We start from the raw sequence: 16769 nt of genomic DNA on the forward strand, positions 1-16769 counted from the left end.
CTGGTCTTTTCACTTTCTTAATGATTTCCTTTTAAGAAGGCAAATTTTAATTATGATGAAAACAAATTTATCAGTTTTTTCTTTTGTGAATCATGCTTCTAGTGTCATGTAAAAGTTTCTGCCTACTAGGAATTTACCCTAAGAATGCAGCAGCCCAGTTTGAAAAAGACAGATGTACCCCTATGTTTATTGCAGCACTATTTACAATAGCCAAGAAATGGAAGCAACCTAAATGTCCATCAGTAGATGAATAGATAAAGAAGATGTGGTACATATATACAATGGAATATTATTCAGCCATAAGAAGAAAACAAATCCTACCATTTGCAACAACATGGATGGAGCTAGAGGGTATTATGCTCAGTGAAATAAGCCAGGCGGAGAAAGACAAGTACCAAATGATTTCACTCATATGTGGAGTATAAGAACAAAGAAAAACCGAAGGAACAAAACAGCAGCAGAATCACAGAACCCATGAATGGACTAACAATTACCAAAGGTAAAGGGACTAGGGAGGATGGGTGGGAAGGGAGGGATAAGGGCAGGGAAAAAGAAAGGGGGCATTACAATTAGCATGTATAATGTGGGGGGCAGTACAGGGCGGGCTCTACAACACAGAGAAGACAAGTTGTGATTTTACAGCATCTTACTATGCTGATGGACAGTGACTGTGAAGGGGTATGTGGGGGGGACATGGTGAAGGGGGAAGCCTAGTAAACATAATGTTCTTCATGTAATTGTAGATTAATGATACCAAATTAAAAAAAAAATTTTTTTTTGCCTAACACAAGATCACTAAGATTTTCTCTTATTTTCTTCTAGAAGTTCATAACTTTAGCTCTTACACATTTATATCTCTGAGTTGATTTTCATGTATGAAGTGAGTTAAGAGTCCAACTTCTTTTATTTACTTTTCTTGCATATCGATATCCAATTGTTCCATAATCATTTGTTGGAAAGAGTTCTTTTCCCCATTGAATTGTCTTGGCATCTTTGCTGAAAATCAGATTGGCCATCAATGTGAGAATAAACTGTATCTGGTCTATTGATCTGTACATCTATCGTTACACCAATACCACACTGTCTTGTTAACAGCTTTAGAATAGGTGTTAAATTAGGTACTACAAATCTTTGAACTTTGTTCTTTTTAAAGACCTTTTTTTACTGACCTCTCTCACAAAGCCATAGCCAGAAGTCCCTCCTGGCCACTACAGTTTTGAATATAATGACTTTATATACTGGCTTATTTCTCAACTCTAATAGTTGCCTGGTCTGCTGAATGAGAAATCTAAATAAAAATCATAATTGTTGCTAAATATTCATAATTTTGTGGGTTACTATGCATCTAGGGGATTACACGAGTAATATCTATATTAGTATGTAACAAAAAATAAATACATGTTTGTGCCTGCTGCTCCCATCTGGTTTCAGAAGACACATTTTTCTAGTTCTAGATGATACCCTTGGTAGGAAACTGAGAGTAAATCTAGCTACTGATAGATTAGGATCATCTCTTTTTCTGAGCAGGAACTGGTAAATTTTGGCCATCTCTGGATACAGGATTGAATAATCTCGACATAGCCAAGAGAAAACAGGCCTAAGTATCAGTGGTGTAATAGCTCCAGCTCCTCACCTGTGGTTGGTAGCCAACAGTAGCGACACAGCGGTGATCCACAAAAGTGAAGATTCCCTCAATGTTGTGTCGAGAAATGAACTCTGTTGGTTGACAAACATTACTTATGTCTGTACAGTTGGGAGAACTAGTTACCTGAAAGTAAAGAGATAAAAATGAGTTCCCATCTTCTTAAGGTCACTTACACAGACAGGAGGCTCCCAGTTTTAGAAATTTCTACACTTTCACATCCCATCCAGAAAAGGAAAAATGACAATCAGAGAGGCATAAGACCTAGCTCCATTCCCATGCATGTACTCTTCACCAACTTTGTAAAGAAAGATAAAAATTCATTTAACCTAAAACCCATCTACTTTCATTTAGCTGGGCTGTGTTCATTATTCAGATTGGAAAATTACTATCTTAAGTAATCAAGAAACTTATCTAATTTTATGAGAAGAATCAAAATAATTCCACTTCTCTATTGTGAGTCATGTAATGATAAAAATGAAAAGATCTTTCTTCTCTTGTATAGGAGCAAAAGAAATTAGTTGGAAATAGAAAATACAGCACTGTAAAACTAAAAATATGAAAAATAAGGGGGAAAGATCCCCCTTCAGCTCTTATCTTCTTTAGCTTCTGCTAACTCCAAGAAAAGCAATACTAACTATGAATGCCATATCCCTCCAAATATTTGAGGTTTTATAGAATTCTTCATTTGTATCCAGAGAGTAAAAGAAAATTAACATGAACAGGTCCTGAAGGGATTTCTCACTGAAAAGGGATGATATAGATGTGGAAAATTCATACTTGCCTGCAATCTGCCAATGGCCACTAGGCAGAACTTGCTCCCCTGGCTAGCCTCTGGGTCTTCATCTGGGAGGGAGACACCTTCAGCAAGGTGAAGTAAAGGTTTAACAGAGCTCTCAAACTCAACTTCAAAAGTCAGATAGGTAAAGATTTAAAATACAGGTAGGAATGAAGAGGCTAAGTATGAAACATCAGAGAATGATGAATGATAATAAAGATAAATAACTACATAGAATTATCATATATGCCAAGTACTGGTTTAAGTATTTTTACACATATTAACTCACATATTTTTACCCACATTAATTTTAAAATTACAACTAAAAACTGCAGAGTACAGGCCCCACCCAAAGTATTCTAAAAATTATGGGGCCAAAACAAACACCATTCATTCTGTGACCATATCATAGACAGGGGACAGATATTTTGCCCAACCCGCAACTTTTAAAGTAAGTAAACAACCAAAAATGAAATTAAACCAAACATCAGTGGTCATGTCCTTTGAAAAAAGAAAAGCCAATGTATCAATGTTTTATGTGGAAAGGACAAAAGGATGCATTTTTCCCCTCTATTCTGCATAGTTATCTTCTTTTTACCAAGAAAAATAGTATTTCTTTGAGAGCTATAAAGAAGTATGAAATACCATGCACACTACAAATGTATAATTTATGTAGTTTATAAACTAAAAAATTCAAATGTCATTACTACTTTAAATTACTTAATTACCTTTAACTACCATTTACTGGGTGCCTATCATATATGTTAGGCACTGGGTTGGGAGGTTTTCTTATATTAAATCTAATAGTCACAGTAACTCTACATGGGATATATTTTCTCCAAATTATAGATGAGAAAACTGAGGTTTTTATAATAAAGGTCAAGCAATTTACTCTAAGTTATACCACTAGTAAATAACAACACCAAAATCAAGCCCAGGTTTTCCCAAATCCAAAGTTTAATATATTACAAAACACATCACCTTGCCTTTCTTTTCTTTTAGTTTCTGTCTCCCTATAGCCCCTACTTCTCAGTCATACTCACCAAGCATGGAAGTAATAAAGTTGTTACAACTTGGAAATTCTTGACAAGCCAGCTTAAAAAGCTGATCCCTGCACCCCAATCACCTTTCTCACCTTCCCTGTTTGATTTCAAGCTCTAGTAAAGTTAATCTGCTTAAGTTCTGATTTAAGACCTTTAAAGAGAATATCCCCTTTGTACATTACTACAATCAAGCCATGTCCCTCTTCTCCCTCAGTCTTGCTCCTACTTTTACAAAGCTTTCCCAAATTAACTGTACGCCAACTGTTTTTTTGCACACAAATACTTAGAACATTGGTATACATTATGAATCTGCACATTTAAAAACTATATTCTGTGACACAGCCAACACTGAGTCATTTTCAAGTCTGAGTAATCCATCTCCTCAACTAAATATAAGCTCTGTAAGGGAAGAGGAGTCTGCTTTTTCTTTCCTATTTTTACAGTTTTTTATAAACTGTTATATATATAACTTTGTTATAAAGTCTATTCCATATACCAGATACGTGGTAAATGTTAGCTAACTTTCTTGGATTCTGTGAGTAACCTGCTGCACCAAGGGGACAATCACTATCCAACTTTCCTACCTGCTGGGGGCCAGGCCTTGATATAGCCGGTGCAATGGACCACCACAAAGTGAGGTTCCCCATCCTTCACAGAGCCAAGTCCATTCCTAGAAGAATTACAGGTGTGAGGAGAAAACCCTACCCATAACACTTAAAAGGCGATGCTGGCTTAGTATCTTTAACTTCAGGCTCAGATACTTAGAAAACAGGTCACTCTTGGACCTTTCCCACCCAAAAATGACCACCATTTTTTTGACCCTTGCAAAAATAAAGCAACTGAAAAGTACTGCAGTAGGAAGAAAACAGGTAAAGTGGTAGGGCAACTTCCTTAAACAGAGTGATCAAGTTCAGGAAAATACTGCCAGAAAAAAAGTAACTGGGAAGTGAGGGATGAAGGTAAGGACCAATAAAGGAAATACTACAGTAAGATAATTGAAAAGTGATGATCTCTACAAGACATCCCTTTGATTTTTCACTGCTTAGGATCTCACCTGCATCTGTTTCTCACAAAGCTCAGTCTATTCACAGAGACTGGGTCCACAGAACTATTGCCACACCTGTTTCAATGAACAGAGAAATTAAAAACAATTAAGCTACACCATCAAAGAATTTTCCAGCCATTAACTGCCAGGTAAGAGGCTCTGAATAAAACTAGAGACAGAAAATAGGTAACAATGCTCCTAACAAGGATGACAAGTCAGATTTGGTTATTTCTAAAACTTGTAACTGCCCTAGAACTTGAGGTCAAAATGTTCTTCAAATGCATGCTCTTCAAATGCACAGATTCTCTATATTAGGGATCAGTATACTTTTTCTGTAAAGGACCAGACAGCAAATATTTTCAGCTTTTTGGGCCATACAATCTACTGCAACCAGTCAACTCTGGTTTATAACATGAAAAAGTCATCAACAATATGTAAACAAATAGGTATGGCTATGTTCTAATAAAGCTTCATTTACAAATAAAGAGTTGTGGTTTGCTGATCCAAGCTCTATGTGGCAACTGAATCTACCTGCTGCATTTCCTTATTTGCATCCTGCTTCTGCCTATGTCTCTGCATAGGCCACACCATATACTGGGACCCTCTCTCCAATGTTCTCTACTTTCCTTCCTTGTTTAAAATAGTAATAGGTAATACTTACATAGAATCTAATATGTGTCATGCACTATTCTAAGCATCTTTACATATATTTATTCTTCTAGTCCTCCTAACAACTTTATGATGATATTAAAATAAATCTTGATATTAGATGATGAAATCAAAACATAAAGTAGTCACTTCATCTGCTCAAGGTTTCAGAATATAAGGAGCAAATCCAGGAGTCTGAATTCAGAAGCTACTCTAAGCCACTAAGCCAAATAATATTCAATTTTGTAAGTCTCTCAAGAAATATTTCTTAATATCCTACTCATCACTTCTAGTAAGCAACTTCTCAGTACAATGTAGACAATTTCCATTATACTACCTGAATTTATTTTATGACTAAGAGACATCGTTTAAACATCTGTGTAGGAAGTACCACCATCCTTTCTTCAAAATCCTAAAATGTATAGTATATAACTTATAAACACTGAATACCAACCAAAAAAGAGTCTCAAATTTCTACCAAAAAAAAGAAAAATGAAGAAATGCTCTGAATACATGGAGGATGTCTCCAAATGTACTGGGAAACAAATACAGGTTTTGGAGTATGATTACTATGGATTAAAACAAAGTCCTGTAGCAGGCACTATCCATGTAATCCTGGGAAATTAATTTTCTTTGAGTCTCTTTTTCTTTTATCAGCAAACTACTAACCATGAATTCTACCCTACAGGGCAGCTGTGGGAAATGAGCAGACAGACATAGAGTACCTACTGTAATGTCTGGCACAGGAGTTCAGTAAATGTTAGTTCTCTTATCCAACACTTTATTCTGTTATGATCCATATGGGTTCTTGAGAGTTAAATTTAATCCAACTGAATCTTGGATTTAAAAGTTTAACTCCTCTGAACAGAAATCAAACCCTCAGCATATAACTCTTCCTATGTCAGATCACAATCCTCAGCCTGTCACTCACCTCATACGGCAAATAAATGATCTCCTTGAGCCCATACACATCCTCATGGAAGATTGCTGACCTTCCTTTTTCACTGTTCCAGTTTTCAGATCAAGGATACGTCCTAAAGAAGGATGTAAAGAGCAATCTGGAGTGCATTCTTGTGTGTGGGGAAGAGGGGGAGAGGTACTGGAGGCAGAGATAAGTAAACAACTTATTCACGCCCTCCAATCTCTGCTTGTAACAGAATAGGCCAAGTAGGGCATGGATTTTTTTCCAAACCTAAAATACCTCAAATTCTCATCAATGAATCTTACTTTTACAAAGACAGCACTGGAAAAAATAACACTGTACAAGGGACAGTAGGAGTAGAGAGTAGTGGTGGCATTTAAAAGGCAAGACTTTATTCTTGGGTCTAATTATTTTATATTTTATTGTATTTCTAAATATATTTTATTTATTCTTGGATTATTTTAATGTATTTCTACATATTTTATATATAATTATTTTGTATGTACACATGTACACATACACACACACTCTGAGTGAATGTCATTGGTTTAAACAAATTAATTTTATATGCTATAGAAACACATATCTGTAACAAGCCAAAATTGTTCCCCCTTTTATTATATAGAAACCAATGGCAACTTTAGGGAAAAGAAGAAACAGAAAAAATGAAATTCATAAAAACATAAAAAAGGGAAAAACTAAATACCAACATTAATGATCATAATAGACCTTCTTGCATTTTACTATAATTGCCATTTTGATCTGCTTCTATTTTTAAATTTTTCCCAGAGTTCTTAGGAGCAGATGTGACTTGTTTCCTTTAGCCAAGCTGGCAAAATGACTGAATAGTATTAAAATAGGGGTTAAAAGGAAAAGTAAAACAAGACAGAAAAATAGTACAGCTACAAATAACAACAAAAATAAAAACTTACACACTGACTGATAATCACTCCCCTCTAAAATAAACATCTATTCTCATAGAACCTAATGTAAAGCCAAAGCTAAGCACAGTGGGTAGAAAAATATGCCAGGTAAATTACCTGTTCAAATGAGACAGAAACTTGGATAATTTTTTTTGAATGGGGAAAAAAACACTTTTTGTTGGTTTAGCTGTTGCTGTTTTATTTATACTAATATTAAGGTTAAAGTAAACTTTTATATGAGCATTGTGAGTAATGAAACATTTTTAAGGATGAGCTATGAAGTATATTATCTGCATGTATATTAAAAAACTTGTATTTTAGAAGCTTTGACAGATTCAGTGAACAACTTTAAGAGCTAAAACACCTCTTGTGTCCCAGAAAAAAAAAAGAAGAAAGGACTTCCCATTCATTTTCCATTCACATAACTCATACCTGTCAGGGCATTTTCTGAAGTGGAAAGCTGCTCACGAAGTTTGTCCACATCATCTGGGTGTACCTGATCATAGAGTGTGCTACCAAACCATTCAGACTGTGGCTGGTTCAAAACAGGCGTCATTGAGTCAGAGACATAAACCACCCGGCCTGTCTCACATGAGACAATAAACAGAAAGCCATCTGCTGCCTCCAAGATCAAATGTTTCAGTTCCTGCCCAAGGAAGAGAAATAAGAGTTAATAATGAACTCTGAAAAAACCAAGTATTATTATTCATGGAAAGAACTAAGATACTTCAGGCCATATGTATCTCTCCATAACCAAAGTGCTGGCTCCTGTCTGATCCACAGCCACAGCTTTGCACCCTATATGTAATTACCATCACTGACAAGATAGGTTTTTCCGATAGATATTTCCTTAATGTCTCTATGTCCCTATCCTCTCCTCTTCTTCTCAGGACTCAAGATGAGGAATAAAAAGGCTTTACAGATACTCCCATTTTCTCTTTCCCCTCGTATCTATAAAATGATCAAGTTTGCCCAATTTATCTTTTTTACAGTACCAAGCTTATACCAAGAGTGTTATGTTCACTGGCTTGATTCTCTTACCTTTCATTTATTTCTCAATTCCACTGCAGTCTCTACTCTAGACCACTGCACTCATGCTTTTTTTCAAGAGGTTACCCAACATCCTCCTAACTGCCAATTCAGGTCTCCTTTCTTGGGTCTCTATCATTTCACTCAGTCTCTCTGCTGAATCTGACAATGCTATTCCTTCTATCCTTTAAATTTTATTTTTCTCTAGCTTCTATGACACCACCCTCCAACTTTTGCTTCCTTTCTAAATGTCCCTTCTCTACCTCAAGCTCCCTTTCCTTTGTTCAAGTCTGTATAGTTATTTCTAAGGTTCTATCTTAAGTTCTTTTCTCTATTTATAACATACTTTCTCCCTGAGAAATCATATCTACTTCTACCCAAGTCTGTATCTCCAGACTTGCCTAATTTTTTTCTTGAGCTTTAAGCAAACCCGAATCCCAAAATCTGTTACACATTTCCAAATAGATATTCTATCAGCAACTTAATTTCAACATCTCAAAATCTGTCATTATTTCCCCCTCCAAAAAACAATTCTCTGTGTTCCCCTGGCATTTCCTTTCTTAATTAACAGTGTCACCTTCCTTTCAGGCTACAAACCTCAAATAAACCTACTCTCTCTCACACTCCAGTGGTTACTAAGTTTTATCAGTTCTATTTTCCAGTACTGTGTAACTGCCCTGGTCATCTTATGCCAAGACTAATGAAATGGTCTCCCTGCTTTCACACTCTCTCCAATCCATCCTTAAAATGCTACCAATTCTACTAATATATTTTTGATAGCTCCTCACTGCCTAAAACTTAAAATCTAAATTCTTTAACTTAACACCAAATAGTCCATCATCAGATCCCAGCCTATGTTCCTATTATCATCTCCTAAGGCAAGCTAAGCCAGTTGATTTTCCTTGAATAATGCAATTATTCTCACTAGACTTTTACTTGAGTTATTTTCAATATTTACAACAGTATTCCCCTATTCTTCATTGTCCATGTTTGCATTCCTATAGAACTTAACTACTGCACCTCTATGCTGGAACTGATTCTGTGTTTATATTATCATTTATTTTTTTACATGTTTCTACCAGTGACTATCTCTTACCATTCTTTATGTTTCTCACAAAGCACCTGGTTAGCCCATAAAAGGTGCATAACTGGGGATTCCTGAATCAATACCTGTTATACATACTGTTAGAACAAACTGATTCACCATTTCAATGTACATACATATGAATAATCTGTGCTATTTGGAAAATTCTTCTTAATGCTTTCTTGCAAGCCATATTATTTCCTTCTAATCCTTTGAATTAAAGGGTGGCATTACAAGTGAACTTTTTTCTTCCTTATACTTACTGGATTTTCCAAATATTTCTGCAATAACCATGTGTTATTTTTAATAATCAAAACAAAAAATGCCTTCCTTACTCTTAGAAATCTTTGCTGACCATCCTCACTCAGGCCTGGTCATTCTATTCACTTTAGCCATCCTTCAGTACCTGTTTATCTAGCTCCATATAAATTGTTTTAAATACATTGTTTTTAAACGGCATTTCTTCTCTGTATGCACTTTCCTGTATTTTCAACTTATATATGTATCCTGCCACTCACATATTCACATTCAGACTGAGTTCCTGAAAGGCTATAAATGTTTTGCTTTCTCTGTTTTCTCACAGTGTATCCAGTGCAGAAGAGCACATCTAAGCAACAATGATGCCTATTATCAACTCCTTTTATGAACAAAGCTGGAAGTAGCTTCAGGAATAAGAAATAGATTTCTTCTATCTTCTATCACCCTAAAGCCAAGGAAGAGGACTGGTTCCATGATAGTCATCTCTTCTCCCTGTGATTCCACTGTTCTTCTTACACCCCATAGGCTGTATTCATGTGTGAAGTTCTAAAATACCTGTAAGCTTGCTAAACAGTTTTTACAAAGTCTTCCCTACTTCTCACTCTTTGAATGCTAATAAATGTCACTGTCGGCAATAAAAACTCACTTTTCTATGGTTTGAATTTTTCTCAAGAGCCAAATTCTTGTCCTTTAGACAACCTATAGACTCAGCTCTGCACTGACTCCTAAGATAATGCACTATTCAGGATTATAGTCATCTACCCAAAAAGATAAAAAATTTCAACAGATTTTGAACTCAGCTGTGTCCCAGAGACCTGATCAGTGAGGAAAGATGGCTTATAGTTGCCATCAGCAGTTGTGTTGCCAGTTCCTCGCAAGGACTTCATGTGAGAGACTGCCATGCGTAAAATGGTTAGCTTGTCTGGTTTCCGAGCCAGGGCACTGCAGGTGGGTACCATGTCTGATAGTTCTGTGATGTAGGCTGTCATCTTGTTCCGTCGGCGCCGTTCAATTTCACTATGATTTTCCCTGCAGAGAGAGAGAAAGAGGAGAAGCCCCATCCAGGTGGTCACATCTGGCCATCTGGGAGCAGGGAGAGTGATATGGACACCAAGTGAGCTACTGAAGAAATTTGGTATTTAGATTTAGCAGTACTTAAGTCTCAGAAGTTAGAGTAAGATTTGCCAACCTCATGCACAGCAAGCATGGAATAGAAATCAACAAGGCAGACAGAGAATAAGCACATACCAACAATTCTATCTCCTGGAAACTTTACTCTCTATGCAAATTATTGCTCCCTCAGAACAAAAAAAATGTTTTAAGAAACAATAGTCTTTTAAAATGTTGATTTTATTAAGTTCCTGAGAGACAAATAACCTCAATCTGGATGACTTCATGTTTACTAACTCAACTTTTTGAAGGCTGAAGACATAAAATGACCAATTTTTTTTCCAATGCAAGTATGTTGCTCAATAGCTGATAGAAGAATTGACAGTATAGACTCCCGGGGTTTATAAAATGTTTACTCTAAACTTCTCTCTTATTCTCAACCCTAGAAGGCAGAATTGGAAGATTTTGAAGTTTTATTTGTCCCAGTCGTGCATGAAGTCTTATATTTTCTATCTGGGTGCGATGTCAGTACACTGAGCTCAAGAGATGTAAGATACCGTCACCTCTAGAGGTCTTCTTATGGGTTCTTAGTTTGGGACAAAGTGAATTGGCAAGCAGGAATAGAATGGGAGCAGGATGCTTAAAGAACTGAAAACAGACAATGTAGATCTCAACAGGTAAGTAGATCACATCTCCAATACTGACTTCCTTAAAATCAAGATAGAATGTTACTGTTATTAAAATGAATAATCCAGTAGTTTCCAAATTGGATTTTTGAAAAGCCCAATAATTCCTCAGTGTTTTCCATGGGGATTCTTCAAGGAGAGAACAAACAACATGCTACATTTCATTTCCGCTTCTACTTAAGAAGCTTTGCTTTACCTTTCTTATTTACTTCTATTAACACTTAAGGATTCTGTTTGAATAAAAGTTCTTTGACAAAGCAAAACTAATATACCATAAATCTCTTTTTTATGAGAAGAGCAAACTAAGGTCAATCAGTTAATGATGTGACTTTCCAAGGGCTGCCCTCATTCCCAATGAATGTAATGTTCTTCCCATCATACCATGCCAGGTCAGTTTTCTAAAGAGTGAAAGAATTAGTAAGGGTGTTAAAATGGAAGCAAAAGGAGTTTGTGAACCAGCTGATAGAGGAGGAAAAGAAGTGAAATTGGTGTTGACATCAATGATTTATCTTCTACTGAGTTGTCCCAAATCACAGAGACCAGAAAACAGAAAAATATGGGCACATTCTTTCACAGTATTTCTACATTGACAACAGTCTCCAAAGAGAACTCAAGAGTCTCTTTTCCAAACGGCAAAAAGCTCTCGTCACACAGGTCTATATTTAGTTACTTTGCCTGAGAAACATACAATTCTACTCTCAAACTTAAAGCACCCATCTTCCTAGTAACTGACAGGTTTCTGATTGAAGTCCAGAAGGTTGATCTTTTAAACAGTCACATACATCAAAGCTGCTAAAACTTTTCTGGGAAGCCACAAAAGATTCAATCACTGAAGCAATACCAGTATACCTGTGACACAGTAGTCTAGGCTGTGAATCTGGAAAGGGTAAGCTTTCTAGAGAGGTGTGGAGTAAAATACTGAAGCCTCAGATCGGGAACTAATTGCAAACAGACATATTTTGAGTTTTCTGATAAAGGAGTATATTCCTGCTAGAGTACCAACCATTTGTTTCTAAAGTTTTTTATTCTATGAAACTTAGTACTGAAATAAAGAGGAAAAGAAAAAACTATAAAACTAATAGCAGTATCTTAAATTCCTAAGGTCCCTCAACTCACCCACTTTCTGATGGGGGAAGCCAGAGTTTATGTTACAAATAAACTTCTAAAAAACCTTGTCCTCTCTTGCCAAGAATAAGGAAAAACACAAAGAGAAGGGGGAAAAAAGAGCAGAGTAAGAAAAAGGATAGAAAAAGCAGCACCATCTGCTTCATCATGCTAAAAGACTCTGTTCTCCTACCTGGCAAGTCTCTCTTTATCCGCAGAGCTCTGCTCATCATCCGACCTAAAAACAGAATTAATGAACTAAGCTAAAATTAAAATAAAAAGAAAGAAGGAAGGAGGGAGGAGGGAGAGAGAAAGAAGAGGAGAGGGCAGGAGGGGAAAGAAGAAAGGAAAGAAGGGAAAGGAAAAGGATATAGAACAAAATATAGATGCAGAGAAAAGGAGGGGAAATGGAATATGGACAGGAACCTTGCCTGTAACTATACAAACTGTTAGGATAAAGAAAAAGTAACTTATAGGACAAAGGTCAACATAAAAGCAAGGCCAGTATTCATTACAAATTAACATAATCTGAACACAGATAGCATTTTGCCAATCAATCATTTTAGAGACCAAGGATATACAGTTTGAACAAAAACCAAACAAGAGAATACCATTTTTACACACGGCTCCCAATCTGGAAAGAAAATGATAACCACATATGCCATTCTATAATTTAAAAAATCAAAAAGCAAATCACTATTAGAGTATCAAACAACTGATGACAAATAAAATCTCTCTGTAACACATAGGTATGCACACATGCACTCACAGACAAAATAACCAACCAGATTTCACTGAAGAAATTATATAAATAAAAAACAAGAGCCAGGTTCGTGGCATACCCTCTATCACTGATTTGATCCCAAAGTAGTAAATTCCTATTCAATCACTTTATCATTTTTCTTCAATAAAGCCACAACACTGCTGGATCCCCAGTACCAATTCCTCCTCCTCTGAAGTGGACTACACAGGATTACCGTTAAGTTTCTCTGAAAAACCAAAATACTGTAAAGGTTGGTATCTACTGAAGAAACACAAATGTGTTGGTAGGTCAGTGTATCAGTATTAATTCCATTTCAAATATACATACAAATAGTGGAAGAAGCCCCAAGTAAAATGTCTAAATATAACATAATAACATGTTGAAAGACTATTAAAAATTACAAATACAATGACTTTATCAATATATGGGAAAATTTATATTTAAAAAAAGGAAAAAAAGAGAGACTCAAAAATAACATAGTAATAATGAGAACCATGAGAAAATTTATGTATATGGACAGGAAAGCAAGAGTAGGGAAGAGAAAGATAACTAAGTGATATTAAGTAACTTGAAGTTTCATGTCCATCAGGTTATTATTATAGTTCCTTAACAAACTACAAATCACTTTTTCAAAAGTTGAAAAAATTAATACATTTCTAGCTTTTTTCTAATGAATTCCCAAAGAGGATGTGAGGTGAACTAGCTTTAACAAATCTTATCTTAAAGGAACGAATTCTGTTTTGGAAGAAAGTTATCTTAAATTCCCATTACTACAACTCTTACTTTAGATACATAATCCCTTATCTACTCCAATGTTTCTGAATGAGATAAATGAATGCATAAATATTCACATTAAGCAAAATAAATGAAGACTAAAATAGTTAGGTCATATTTCCACAGCTTTTTGGAATTTCAGTCAATGGCTTGACTTTCTAAATACAGCTTGAAAAACTATTTCCCAAATATCTATGATTAACTTCTCATTTTAGAGGTCATTCACATCCTAAAGTGTTTACAAATATCTATTTTGATAAATTCTTCAAAACCCTCTTCAATTCACTCCTTTGCTCTTTCCATTGCCATCACTCTAGTCCAGGCCCTTATGATTTTTATAGCTCTTATCAATAGCCTCCTATCTACTTCCCTGTCTATATTGCTTCTCTTTCATCAATCATACGTAACTGCTACTAGAGAAAAAAAAAATCTCATATGCATTTTATATATTACCCTCTCATTCAAAGCCTATGATGGCATCATTCTGCTTCAGAGTAATTTTAAACTATTCTGATTGACATTTCTTAGTTCTCTACATCAGTGGTTTGCAAAGTAAGTTCCCAAGACCAACAGCATCATCAATGAATAAATAATAAGTGCTCAGTTAAGCACTGGGTTGTATTCATGTTTCTGAGGTAGCTATAAACCCAATATTTAAAAAACAAATAATTAATGCTTAATAATATATAGAATGAACTTTCTAAAAATAAAACTAATATTTGAATTGAGGATTTAATAGAAAGCAAACTTTTTCATAATCTTGACAGATAACTTAAACAAATTTAATCAAAACTCATCTCCATAAAAGTTGTTTCTGTTGTCATTTTTAAAAGAATAAAACCATTTATCTGTACAGATTTTATAGACCAAATTAATAAATGCAACCAAGAAATCCTTATTGCTTGTGTTCTTGTGGACACCCAGCAAGCATACTCTATAGCTACCTACCACACACATAAAAAACACCATGTACAAGATACCATTAGTTTGAAGCCACAGTTTGAAGTCAAGTTACTGGAACATAAGTAATAATTATCATGCCAAGTTTCAACAGCTTTCAGAATAAGAAAGAGACTGGACAGAGGAATCAATTCTGAGATAAAATTAAAACTCAGTATGCTTGAACTGTCTGGTCCCACAACATGGACCAAGATGCTCTATTATATTACCTGGCAAACCGCTCCTTATCATTAGACATCTGGTCATCATCACACCTGAAGGAGATAAAAAGGATTAGTCCTAAGCATTTCACTTGTTATATACATCACACTCTGAAATGAAAACTTTTAAAAAGAGGTAAAAATATTCAACAGAAAAAAAGCCAATGGAAAAACATCACAAAGCAAGAGAGACAACAGCATCCCACAGAACTTAAAACCCATGACAATTATTTATCAGGTTTCTGATGTCTCCTTTACTTTTATCAGACACTCCAAAAAAAGATGATAATCTCACGGAGGCACAGCTGACTGTCCTGGTCAGCACCACTCTTGAGGTTAGGAATAGTCCTGTTGTTGGTTTTGGTTTTAATTACAGAAAACCACATTAACATAAAATTCACTAACTTAACCATTTTTAAATGTACAGTTCAGCAGAGCTAACTATTCATATTGCTGTGCAACAGATCTTTAGAATTTTCTCATCATGCAAAACTGAAACACTGAATACCTTCTTCCCATTCCATATCCTCGAATTCTATCCCTGGGGCTCCTGGCAACCATCATTCTGCTTTCTGTCTCTCCAATTTTGACCATTTTAGATATATCATACAAGTAGAATCACACAGTGTTTGTCTTCTTGTGACCAGCTAATCTCACTTAGTATAACAGCCTCAAGGTTTATCCACATTGTAGCATGTGACTAGATTTCCTTCTTTATTAAAGCTGAATAATATTCCACTGGAAATATATACCACATTTTCTTTAGGTAATCATCTGTCAATGAATATTTGGGTTGCTTCCATCTCTTGGTTATTATGAAAAATGGGGCAATAAGCATGGGTGTGCAAATATATCTCCAAGATCCTACTTTCAATTTTTTTGGATATATAACCAGAAGTGGTATTGCTGGATCACATGGCAATTGTTTTTAATTTTTGGAGGAACCTTCATACTGTTTTCCATATAGACTATACCATTTCACATTCCCACCAACAATGCCTATTAATTCCAACTCTCCCCCTCCTGGTTGTTATTTTCTGTTTTTTTTTTGATGGTGGTCATCCTAATAGGAATGAGATGCTATATTTCAGCACCTTGTAATAGTTTCAATTATAGTATAACTACTTATAATAGTTTCAACCACAGCACCTCACTATAGTTTCAATGTGCTTTTCTCTAACGATTACTGATGCTAAACACCTCTTCATATTTTTTGTTCATTTGCATATCTTCTTTGAAGAATGTCTGATCAAGTCCTTTGCCCATCTTTTATTTATCTATTTACTTACTTACTTATTTATTTATTTTGGTATCATTAATCTACAATTACAGAAAGAACATTATGTTTACTAGGTTCCCCTCTTCACCAAGTCCCCCCCCACATACCCCTTCACAGTCACTGTCCATCTGTGTAGTAAGATGCTGTAAAATCACTACTTGTCTTCTCTGTGTTGCGCAGCCCTCCCTGTGCCCCCATGCACTATACATGCTAATTGTAATGCCCTCTTTCTTTTTCCCCGCCCTTATCCCTCCCTTCCCACCTATTGTCCCCAGTCCTTTTCCCTTTGGTGACTATTAGTCCATTCTTGGGTTCTGTGATTCTGCTGCTGTTTTGTTCCTTCAGTTTTCCTTTGTTCTTATACTCCACAGATGAGTGAAATCATTTGGTACTTGTCCTTCTCTGCTTGGCTTATTTCACTGAGCATAATACCCTCTAGCTCCATCCATGTTGTTGCGAATGGTAGAATCTGTTTTTTTCTTATTGCTGCGTAATATTCCATTGTGTATATGTACCACATC

General features: G+C 35.6%; 1 protein-coding gene across 4 annotated transcripts in view; it reads right to left on the minus strand.

Moving 5' to 3' along the window:
* The window catches only part of ARNT (aryl hydrocarbon receptor nuclear translocator), a 104074-nt gene that overhangs the window by 11878 nt on the left and 75427 nt on the right, over window positions 1–16769 (minus strand). For 2 of the 4 annotated variants that reach the window (XM_036905229.2, XM_036905230.2), the window contains exons 4-12: window positions 14979–15023; window positions 12466–12510; window positions 10188–10401; window positions 7434–7647; window positions 6088–6190; window positions 4518–4583; window positions 4048–4133; window positions 2427–2503; window positions 1634–1768 (exon numbers count right to left, since the gene is read on the minus strand). In XM_036905229.2, the coding sequence (XP_036761124.1) occupies window positions 1634–1768; window positions 2427–2503; window positions 4048–4133; window positions 4518–4583; window positions 6088–6190; window positions 7434–7647; window positions 10188–10401; window positions 12466–12510; window positions 14979–15023 (985 nt within the window). The remainder of the gene's footprint in view (window positions 1–1633; window positions 1769–2426; window positions 2504–4047; window positions 4134–4517; window positions 4584–6087; window positions 6191–7433; window positions 7648–10187; window positions 10402–12465; window positions 12511–14978; window positions 15024–16769) is intronic. The other 2 variants (XM_036905231.2, XM_036905232.2) reach the window with 1 other exon arrangement.

Source organism: Manis pentadactyla, chromosome 4 (genome assembly GCF_030020395.1).
Source record: "Manis pentadactyla isolate mManPen7 chromosome 4, mManPen7.hap1, whole genome shotgun sequence".
Taxonomy (NCBI): domain Eukaryota; kingdom Metazoa; phylum Chordata; class Mammalia; order Pholidota; family Manidae; genus Manis; species Manis pentadactyla.